At 38.3% G+C, this 11,360-nt stretch overlaps 1 protein-coding gene across 7 annotated transcripts in view; it reads left to right on the top strand.

Annotated features, from left to right (window-relative positions):
• Positions 1–9,243: 9,243 nt before the first annotated feature.
• The window catches only part of kcnq2a (potassium voltage-gated channel, KQT-like subfamily, member 2a), a 69,118-nt gene continuing 67,001 nt past the window's right edge, over positions 9,244–11,360 (top strand). For 3 of the 7 annotated variants that reach the window (XM_049486172.1, XM_049486170.1, XM_022679351.2), the window contains exon 1: positions 9,249–9,707. In XM_049486172.1, coding sequence (XP_049342129.1) covers positions 9,409–9,707 — 299 coding nt within the window. In that variant the 5' untranslated portion in view covers positions 9,249–9,408. Of the gene's footprint in view, positions 9,708–11,360 lie in introns of all 7 variants that reach the window. The other 4 variants (XR_007441496.1, XM_049486174.1, XM_049486173.1 and 1 more) reach the window with 2 other exon arrangements.

Raw genomic sequence — 11,360 nt, 5'->3', positions numbered from 1 at the left:
TGGTTTTCAATCACAGTTTTCATGCATATTGGCATTTTCTCCTCCACCAGTCTTGCACACTGCTTTTGGATAACTTTCAAAATTCAAGCAGTTCAGCTTGGTTTGATGGCTGTGATCATCCATCTTACTCTGGATTATATTCCAGAGGTTTTCAATTTAGTAAAATCAAATAAACATCATTTTTAAGTGGTCTCATTTTTTTTTCCAGAGTTGTAGATAAAGATCTGTCATTGAGCAATACAATGAAACTTCTAAACTTAGTACACATACTGTGCAGAGTAACTTTACAAGCTTATGGCTTTTATTATAAAGGTATTATGTAGAGATGCCTGATTACAGATACTTGTCTCTGCCTGATACCATGCTCATTTACTCATGATCGCAAACAAGGCCCTGAGAGAGAGAGAGAGAGAGAGAGAGAGAGAGAGAGAGAGAGAGAAATAAAGCGAGTTAGTTGGGGAGACACATCGGTCTCTAATTTAAACCTTCGCAGCTCAGCAAACTTTCCTTTGCACGACAAATTAATAAAGCCCTGTGTCCACCCACCGTTAGTCCACCTTTATTCCTCGCTAACAAACAAACTACTTCTAACCTCATTTCATCCATGCCATTTCATCCCATTGTCTTATGTGGTCCCAATATCACATGATCAACCTGGGGTAATAAACATACATCCATAGAGTTAAACTAATCTCTATTTTTTATATGAGCGTAATTTTACAGTTTCTTAAAAGTTATGCTTGTTTCAAAAAGTGTAAAAAAGTTTGTGTGTGACTCAAAATTAACAAATACAAGTGCTTATACTCGTATCATATACAAATACATTTGTATTGTATTATGAATACTGGATTCACAGAAAGTATGACCCACTGTAGGACAACTGTAGGTGGCTCTGTGACATTTTACAAATGTTGAGTTTCTTTGACGACAGTAAAATGATTATTACTGCTGTATCTAGGGCAAATTGCTACAAATTTATTGAAAACATATAAATACATGCCAGAATTGTTTTTGTGGCTGTGTCTTTTACAAAGTGCTCATCCTTGTTTGTCTCATGGCACGCCCTTTTTTGTTCTTTAACTGACCAATCAAGTCAAAGCTTTGTAGCCAAGAATCTTTATCCACGGAGTTCGCCTACCTACTATATGTGCAACATGATGAGTTAAGCAGCCAGACGAGTAAAGAAACATTGTTTCTGCAACAAGTATGCTGAGGCCTGAAGGGTACATTCTTAAACATCTGCAGTTTCTTTTTGGTGCTCAGTTATTAACTCAGTCTTAACTCAGTTAAGAAAAGCATCTGATTTTGGGGCCTTATACATTTTGTGTGCACATGGTTGTTGGGTTGCAACTCCTAAAATGTAAAATTCAGGTATTACTTGGTTTAGGCTTTCATTGTTTTTAAATCTTGATCTCACCCCGGTTCAAACTTTCATAAGCTTGAGTTTCATATAATGCAGCTCTGCCCTGCTGATATAGCAATATATTTACACAGTAGCACCTTGAGGGGTTTTCTAGAGAATAGATTAAAGTTTCAGAATCTCACGCTGAAGCTGTACAGGTCATTCGTCCCCAGAAGCTCGAGTGTGCACAATTTAATTAGCTTAGCGTAGCTGCAGTTGTGCAGTGGTCCCAGGGGGACGCAGCTTTTGATGCCTTGCTTAACAAATACATCGTCAGTGTTAACCTAAGCACCATTACCTACCATTAGAACACCAGGGGGACCCCCCCCCCCCCAAAAAAAAAATACCTCTCATGCCAAGTTCCTCCATCCTAATAAAGTGAGTGCTTCATTACTGTCCTTGCCTGACCCCAAAGCAAACAGCTTATGCACTGACCAAGCATAACATTATGACCACCTCCTTGTTTCTACACCTATTATTAAATATTTTTTACATAGATTATCCTCCTTTCACACTGTTCTTCAACACTCAGAACCCCACAGGAGAGAAAACCAACACAGAGCTGATATTATTATTATTTGGGTGGTGGGTCGTTTAGTTTTAGCACTGCAGTGATTAGCACTGATTAGCATGATAGTGGTGTATGAGGTGTTAGTGTGTGTTGTGCTGGTGTTACAAGTAGATCAGATACAGCAGTGCTGCTGGAGTTTTAAACGCTGTGAATAAACACTCACTGTCTATCACTCTATATATCATTCTTACCCATCTACAGGTACTTTCCATGTTTAAACAACATTCAGACATTTAAATGCCTTTTAAATCCCTGACTAATCGAAAAAATTATCAGATTAGTCAACCAAAATAATCACTAGTTGCAGTCCTAATAAACCACCACCATGCCAACCAGTGCTAATCACTGCAGTGCTGAGAATAAATGACCCACCACCCAAATAATAATAATAATATCAGCTCTGTGGTGGTTTCTCAGATGGGGTCCTGTGCATTGAAGTACAGGGTGAAAGGATAAAGTATGCAAAGAAACAGATACAGGACAACAGACAAAGCTCAGTACAGTTAATAAAATAGATAATAGGTGTATACAAGGAGGTGGTCATAATGTTATGCAAATCCAAATGTTACAGATTACTCTCTTTAAACTAAATTTAGTTTGTATACAATTGTTTCTGCAGGTCTTGGCCTATTCCCAATGTAAAAGTTTTCTCTGTATCTATACGCTCCTCTAATGCACATTAAACCTGCCACTGTATCACTGTATCTAACTACTGCCTGTGTAAAGCTGTTGGCGTCTGGAGCAGCGGCTCTTCAGGACTGATTACATTCTTAAGGACTCTTGAGCAGATGACGCTTGGCACCACAGTCACTGCTGCTCTGGTGCAACTCTTCAGTCTTTTCTTATCTAAGCGTTAAACCTGCCTCATGCCTGTCTGCTTTTAAGCATTGGTAGACTTAATCTATGCTGTACTGAATGCATTGCTAATACTATGAAATGTAATAAAAGTCTCTGTTTATAAACATCTTTTGGTCTGTGATTGCTTCACACTTACTTAATAAAATGGTTCATCTTTAAAAAAAATAAATAAATAAAGAAGGATCTCATAAATTTACCTACACCACATTTTTTAAAAACATCCCACACTGACAAATCATATACAATTCCCCAGAAATATACATCTGTCTCACAATAAAAATGTTTAAGTTTGGCTACAGTAATATAACTTGATAAGTACAGAATGTGTTCAATAATTTTATGATGTCATTTGATAACAGTTTGACTTGCTGGTTTTATAGAAATCTAAAGAAATCTGGTTTATGCACACCGGGCAAGCCTGTGCTCCTCTGGCTCGCATTGTAAGCCTGTTGGGAGCGTCAGCTAAAAATGCTGTATTTAAGGATGCTGAGTTTTGTACTTATGTTTTATCACACCCAAAGTCCATTTTACAGCGGATTTCTGCTTAAAATTATACATACAATTTCTTCAACCTTCAAAAACATTAGAAAAGAGATTAAAAATAAATACTCGAGTTTACCTGAGTGTACCATTTTACCTGAGTGTACCCGACATTGTAATTAAGTTTACCTGAGTGTACCCAACATTTTAATTAAGTTTACCTGAGTGTACCCGACATTTTAATTAATTTTACCTGAGTGTACCCGACATTTTAATTAAGTTTACCTGAGTGTACCCGACATTTTAATTAAGTTTACCTGAGTGTACCCGACATTTTAATTAAGTTTACCTGAGTGTACCCGACATTTTAATTAAGTTTACCTGAGTGAACCCGACATTTTAATTAAGTTTACCTGAGTGTACCCGACATTTTAATTAATTTTACCTGAGTGAACCCGACATTTTAATTAAGTTTACCTGAGTGTACCCGACATTTTAATTAATTTTACCTGAGTGTACCCGACATTTTAATTAAGTTTACCTGAGTGTACCCGACATTTTAATTAATTTTACCTGAGTGTACCCGACATTTTAATTAGGTTTACCTGAGTGTACCCGACATTTTAATTAAGTTTACTTGAGTGTACCCGACATTTTCATTAAGTTTACCTGAGTGTACCCGACATTTTAATTAATTTTACTTGAGTGTACCCGACATTTTAATTAAGTTTACCTGAGTGAACCCGACATTTTAATTAATTTTACTTGAGTGTACCCGACATTTTAATTAAGTTTACCTGAGTGTACCCGACATTTTAATTAAGTTTACCTGAGTGTACCCGACATTTTAATTAAGTTTACTTGAGTGTACCCGACATTTTAATTAAGTTTACCTGAGTGTACCCGACATTTTAATTAAGTTTACCTGCGTGTACCCGACTTTACCTATAAGTTTATCTAAGTGTACCTGAGATTCCTCGAACGTACCTACGTTTACCTGAGGGTACCCAAGTTTAACCGAGCATACTCGAGTTTACCTGAGTGTACCCAAATTTACCTGAGTTTAATGAAGGAAGTGAGCAGCGTTCCCGTGTCCCGGGCAGCTCATGGCGAAGCTGAGCGCGGTACAGGTGCTTTTCTCTCGGAGCCAGAAGAGGAACCCTGCGCCGGTTTATCAGCCTCGGTTTATCAGCCTCCGGTTTTTAGCGCGGTTTATCCTCCAACAGCAGTGTGTAGCAGCGGCGCAGAGAGCGGAGAACTACCGGGCTGGCGCCTGGCGGAGCGAACAGTAGGCTAATTAACTAACACACGTTGCTAGGCTACCTAGCCGTACTGGCTAAGCTAGCTAAGCTAATAACAGAACTCCGTTTGGAAACTCTTCACCAACATTTACACTCAATCACTCTAACTGTATAAACACCCGTGTCCCTATAATTCCCGTTTTTTTCCGCCTAACTAGAGGGCTTTATTTACCGAGTAGAGAAACTTTTAACGCTAGCTCTCCGTTAGCTACCGTTTAATTGCTGCCTCCGCCGCTCTAGAAGTTTCTCCCTCCGGCTCCCTCCAATTTCCTCCACTTCCTCCCTTCACTTGCTCACTTCTTCCTGTCTAGTTCCATAAATGACCTTCAAGCACCTTCTTGCATAAAAAAACGTAGAACATTGCGACACCGTTTTATTTTTAACAAAAAAGATCAAGTACAACCAACAATAAAAAATTGAGAAAAAAGTCGTAATATTACGAAATTAAAGTTGTAATGTTACGAGAATAAAGTCGTAATATTGCGAGATTAAAAGAGAACGGTATACCGTACACTTCAGTATTCCGTACACTCGAACTTTTCCCGTGATTTAAACAATAAACTACTTAATTATAAACTATTGTTATGTGTGAAATATAGTCTGGGGTAATTGTCAATTATTCCTCTTTTCATCAAAACAGGTCAGTGACCATCCACGTTGTGTTTTCTCTTGAAATCCCAGTAGGTAGGGATGGGGAAGGGTTAACAACGCTGGGGCTAAGGGGTGGGAAAAACCTTATCGACTAGTTCACGTAAGGTTTTACCCACTTTTAACATCATATTTCACCCAAAATGCAACGTTAAACATCCAATTAACAGCAGTGGTTGTAATATTTAATTGAGGTATTAGTAATCATAGTTTATAACTTACTTTAAAAACGAGCTTACTCCAGCTCCACTTCATCACTCATGGACAGCTGCAGCTTCAGCACAAAATCAATTTATTTTTTTCCATTTATAGACAACTTATCATATCCATTTGACAAACACTTAACTAAGCTTCTATGTCAGTCTAAGCTCATATGTTAAAGGTGGTGAAGTTTTGTAAAATACAGCCACCACGAGCGGAAATCTGAGGTGTTCTGTTTGTTGGCAGGTTTACGGAATACTGATGCACAATGGTGACAGGACTGAGGGCAGTTTTTTGGGTGTTTTCTTTAAAATTGGATTAATTAATTTTATCCAGTATATCACTCTGCTCTAAGGTTCATCACTGGCGACCCTTATAGAACTCATCACTGTGATCTGTACAGAAAAGTTGGTTGGCCTCCATTAGCTGCACGAAGGGAAATGCACTGGTTAATTTTAATTTATAAAACACTCTCCGGTCATATGCCAGAATACATCACTTCATTGATAAATTTTAATAACAGTAATTATCAGACGCGCTCCAGTGGTTGGATCAGCTGCCAGGTACCGAGAGTTTTTACTGAACTGGGAAAATCTGCTTTTAGCTACAGTGCACCGGCGAGCTGGAACTCACTACAGGAAACACTAAAACTCAGCTCACTGATGTCACTCAATCATTTTAAACTTTTAATATCTAACCACCTTCAGACAGCCTGTACCTGTTTTACTCAATCTTAATTATTTATTTTACTTCATGTTTTAGTTCTCTTATGTTTTTTTATATATATATTTATATTCATTTTATTTATTTTATATAATTTATTTATTTATATATTTATTTATTTTTATTTATTTTATTATTTTTGTTTTTGTATTTACTTTCTTATAATTATTTTATTTTAATATTTTTTTATTTTGTTTTATCAGTAATACTGTTATTATATATTTTTAATTTTTTAATTGTTTTAATTTTATTCTTATTACTAAATAGTTTTATTTTTTAGTTTCAGTTTTATTCTTCTGTTTCATAAATATTAAATATTTGCTTTTAATTTTGCTTTTTCAATCACTATTGTATTTGCTCGGCTACATTGAAAATGAGGGTCACCCTCAATGTACTTCCGAGTTTAAAATAAAGGTTGATTGATTGATTGATTGATTGATTGCTAAAACTATTGGTCCAAAAGCATCAAAATTTATTTTGATTGCTAGGCAGATATTCCATAGTTTAACCAATCACTGCAGCCTATTTAAATTTGGGTATTTTCGTAATATCCACTCAAACGCGGAAAATACCGAAACTGTACGGAATACCGTTCTCTTACGTTAATATTTTATGAATAAAGTCTAAATATTTTGAAAATAAAGTTGTAATATTGAGAGAGTAAAGGAATAATATTTCAACAATAAAGTTGTAAAATTGCAAGAATAAAGTCATAATAATTAGAGAAAGTAGTCGTAATTAAAAAAAAAGTTTGAATTATGAGAATAAAGAAATAATATTACGAGTATTAATTAATGAGACTGTGGGAATAAAGTCGTAATATTATGAGAATTAGGTTGTGATATTTCGACAATAATGTTGAAACATTGCAAAAATAAAGTCGTAATATTTCGAGAATAAAGTTGTAATTTTACAAGAATAAAGCCATAATATTTCAACAATAAAGTCGTAACATGCAAGAATAAAGTCGTACTATTACAAAAATAAAATCGTAATATTTTGGGAATAAAGTCGTAATATTTTGAGAATAAACTCATAATATTTTGAGGGAAACATTGACTAAGTACTTGGGCTGCCAGTTTAAGAAGCTTAAATGAAAAGGAGTATTTTCTGCTCATGAGCTGTTATAGGGATGCTGTGATTACCATGAGTTAGTTACATGTCCTGCTGCTTTTTAATGCTCTATGGTTACAGTTAGCTAATACAATGATTTTGCCATAGAGCCGTGGCTTCTGGTAGCCTAGCCTACATTGCATTATATTGCACTACGGCACCCTGACTGCGAGATGCCTCCCCTGTTGGGAACACGCACACTACTTTGCAGAGGTGTTCCTCTGCCTTTACTTCGGTTATTTGGTTATTACACCAATTCAGTCATGAATAAAGAAAATAAACATTTTACTGATGAAGGATGACTCTGTATAAACCATATCAAGATCAAGTATACTAATCATGCTATACGAGTAAGTTGGTTCACTAGCTTGTTGATATTGGTCAACCAGTGTAGTCATGGTCGACAAGTATGGTCATGTCTGGTCTTGCTTGTCATATCGGTCAACCAGCTTGGTAATATTTGGTTATACTGGACAACAAGCTTGGTCAAGCCTGGTTATGTTGGTTGATCAACCTGGTCTTTCTAGTAATGCTGGTCAACCAGCGTCATCTTGTTAGTCATACCTAGGCATCACCAAGCAAGTCGAAAGCATGGCCATCAACCCAAACCAATAAACAAGTAAAGGGCTCACACACTTGGCACAAGTGACAAGACCCAACACCTGTACATCAGCTTATTATACATTTAAAAACATTCTCAGCGTTTAAATACAACATATAGGGCCTTCTGTTGGGTATGGAAGGATAGAGTAAACAGACAGTGAGTTACTGCGAGCTGCAACCATGGTTGCCAGGTCCAGCAAAAATTACTGCCCAAAAGTCTGTCTAAAACCTGTCCTTCAGAAGCTTAAATCAGCCCAATATCTAAGGCTGACTCAGATGTTCACAACACAGCACATTCTTTTCAAACTGTTTGCAAGAAAAGCTTTTTGGTGGCCACATTAATATAAAAGTAGCCAAAAAAACATGCACCTCATTCTTTGAATTTTCACCCGTGACTATAAAACAAGTCCAAGTAACAGTGTAAAAGTACTTGTTTCTAAACTACTTCAAATATAAAAGTAAAAGTAATGTAAGGGGTGAAATGCCATTAAGGACAAAAGCTTACAAAGTTCAGATAATTGTGCGAAAATGTAAGGAGTAGAAGTAAAAAGTTGTCTGAAAAAGAAAATATCCAGTAAAGTATAGATAACCAAAATGTATAAATTGAAAAAGTATTTGTACTGCGCTATTTGACATCTTTGCTAAAAGTTTAGCTGTCAAGATGCAGTAAAACATGCATTGGATCGTGATTAATAATCGTGAATAATCAACTAATTGAAAAAATAATCGTCAGATTAGTCAACTACTAAAATAGTCCCACTGTTCATGATAGTCACCCAGTCTTGGTCATACTGGTTATATATTTTCCACTCTGGAAAAAATAAGAGACCACTTAAAAATTACGAGTTTTTTTTCATTTTACCAAATTAAAAAAACTCTAGAATATAATCTAGTGGAAGATGGATGATCACAGCCATCAAACCAAGCTGAACTGCTTGAATTTTTGCACCAGGAGTAGCATATAGTTATTCAAAAGCAGTGTGTAAGACTGGTGCAGTATTTGCAGTTTAAAAGCTCTGCATCTTTTTTGTTATTTCAGCCATTTCTAATTTTCTGCAAATAAATGCTCTAAATGACAATATTTTTATTTGGAATTTGGGAGAAATGTTGTCTTTAGTTTATAGAATAAAACAATGTTCGTTTTACTCAAACATAAACCTATAAATACCAAAATCAGAGAAACTGATTCTGAAACTGAAGAGGACCAGCAGAACCAGCTTGACCAGCATGATCTGTCCATTCTAGTTTTTCAGTAGGGGGGTGTATCTCAGCCCTCCTCCCTGCTCATAGCCCCCCCCCTCCTCCTCCTCCTCACTCTTCCTCTGCTGCAGCCTCCTCCTCCTCATCCTCCTCCTCTCAGAGCTCAGTCCGGTTCTGGAGGAGCGCAGGGGTAGAAGCTCGTGTTAAAGCCCCCCCACTGCAGATCCCACCCCCACCGGATCCCGAGACATGCGGACCCCCCGCCGCGCCCTGTCCCACCACCGCCGGCCGCGAGCCCCGCCGCAGTGATGGTGAAGGAGTCGGCTAACGGCGAGGTGTTCCCGCCTCCCGCGGGGGCTGAGCGGCGGGTGAAGGTGGGCTTCGTGGGGCTGGAGCCGGGCGCTGCGGACACTGGGCGGGACGGCACGCTGCTGATCGGCGCGGCGGAGAGCTCAAAGCGCGGGATCCTCAGCAGGAAGCGCTCGGTGAGCGGAGGCGGCGGCCGCGGGGCGCACAAGAGGAACGCCGGTTACCGGAGACTGCAGAACTTCCTCTACAACGCGCTCGAGAGGCCGCGCGGCTGGGCGTTCATCTACCACGCTTACGTGTGAGTGTTTACTTTACCCACCCTGTTAAACTTCAGACTGTATAGAGAGTTATTATTATTATTATTATTATTATTATTATTATTATTATTATTATTATTATAATGTTTATTATAAGAAAATCAACTTTCACATCTCTTACTTTATTATTTTTTATATTTATTAAACATAACTGACTGTCCATCTATTCACCTATTCTTCTATCTGCTCTCTGTTTATGTGTTGCACAAACCTCCCACTATGATCATCTGCCAGTCTGTCTGTATACCTGTCTATCCACCTGTCAGCCTTCGCCTGTCCAATAGTGTCTGTCTGTCTGTCCATCATATACTATTTCTGTCTTTATATCTTTCAGACTGTTTGTTCATCTATTTAGCTATCTGACCATACCTGTCTGTGTATCTCTCTACCAATCCATTTATGTAAATCTATTGTCTCTCTGTCTCCATTTCTGTATATCTATCTGTCCATCTCTATTTGTGTATATCTGTCTGTCTCTCACTCCGCCCCTCTCTCTATCTACATCTATCTGTCTTTCTATTTGTCTGTTTTTATTCCTGTATATCTGTCTCTATTTCTGTACATCTATGTCTATCTCTTAGTCCCGCTCTCTAGACACATCTAGAGATATCAATCTTTCTTTTCATCTCTGTCTGTATATATCTAGGGTCCTCTCCCTCTCATTCTGTCTATCTCTGTATATCTGTCAGTCTGTCTGTTTTAGTCCATCCATCTGTTAGTCTGTCTATCTATCTAGGGATATCAGTCTTTATATCTGTCTGTCAGTTTATCTGTCTGTCTGTCTGTCTGTCTGTCTGTCTGTCTGTATATCTATATGTCTCCCTCTTTCATTGTGTCTACCTCTGTATATCTGTCTGTCTCTCTCTTTCTGTCTTCCAATCCATCTCTCAGTCTGTCTCACTATCTATATAGGGATATCAGTCTTTCTTTCTCTCTCTCTCTATCTAGATATATCAGGGTGTAGTCAGTCTAGTCAGAGTGTAGTTAGGGTTGAGTATGGGTTGTTTGTTGGTGAGCAGTTGTTAGTTGCAGTCGCTGTAATGTAGTGTAGTTATGGTGTAGTCTGGGGTAGTCAGAGTGTAGTTAGGGTTGTGTGTTGGTGAGCAGCTGTTAGTTGCAGTAGTTGTGGTGTAGTCTGGGGTTAGTCAGAGAGTAGTTAGGGTTGAGTGTGGGTTGTCTGTTGGTGAACAGTTGTTAGGTGCAGTAGTTGGGGTTGAGTGTGGGTTTTTGGTGAGCAGCTGTTAGTTGCAGTAGTTGTGGTGTCGTCTGGGTAGTCAGATAGTAGTTAGGGTTGAGTGTGGGTTGTCTGTTGGTAAGCAGTTGTTAGGTGCAGTAGTTGGGTTTGAGTGTGGAACAGAAGTGGTGTTTTGGGAGGAGTCCAGGCTCGTGCAGTCTAAGCTTTTTATAATCATTATCATCACGTGCTTTAGAAACTGAAGCGTGAGAGACAATCACAGCGTGAGAGAACAGATGGATGACAAACGCAGATAACAATTTCTGCACCAGTCTCACAGACCCGAGTATACCTGCCTGCCTGCCTGCCTGCGTGTGTGTGTGTGTGTGCGCGTGCGTGTGTGTGTGATTGCTGTGTGGGGAAGGTGTATGTTCAGCACGCTGGACAGCTCTCGCGCTGC

This window comes from Astyanax mexicanus, chromosome 12 (genome assembly GCF_023375975.1).
Source record: "Astyanax mexicanus isolate ESR-SI-001 chromosome 12, AstMex3_surface, whole genome shotgun sequence".
Taxonomy (NCBI): Eukaryota; Metazoa; Chordata; class Actinopteri; order Characiformes; family Acestrorhamphidae; genus Astyanax; species Astyanax mexicanus.
Note: the sequence above shows the minus strand (reverse complement) of the source record. Positions and strands in the feature narration are given on the sequence as shown.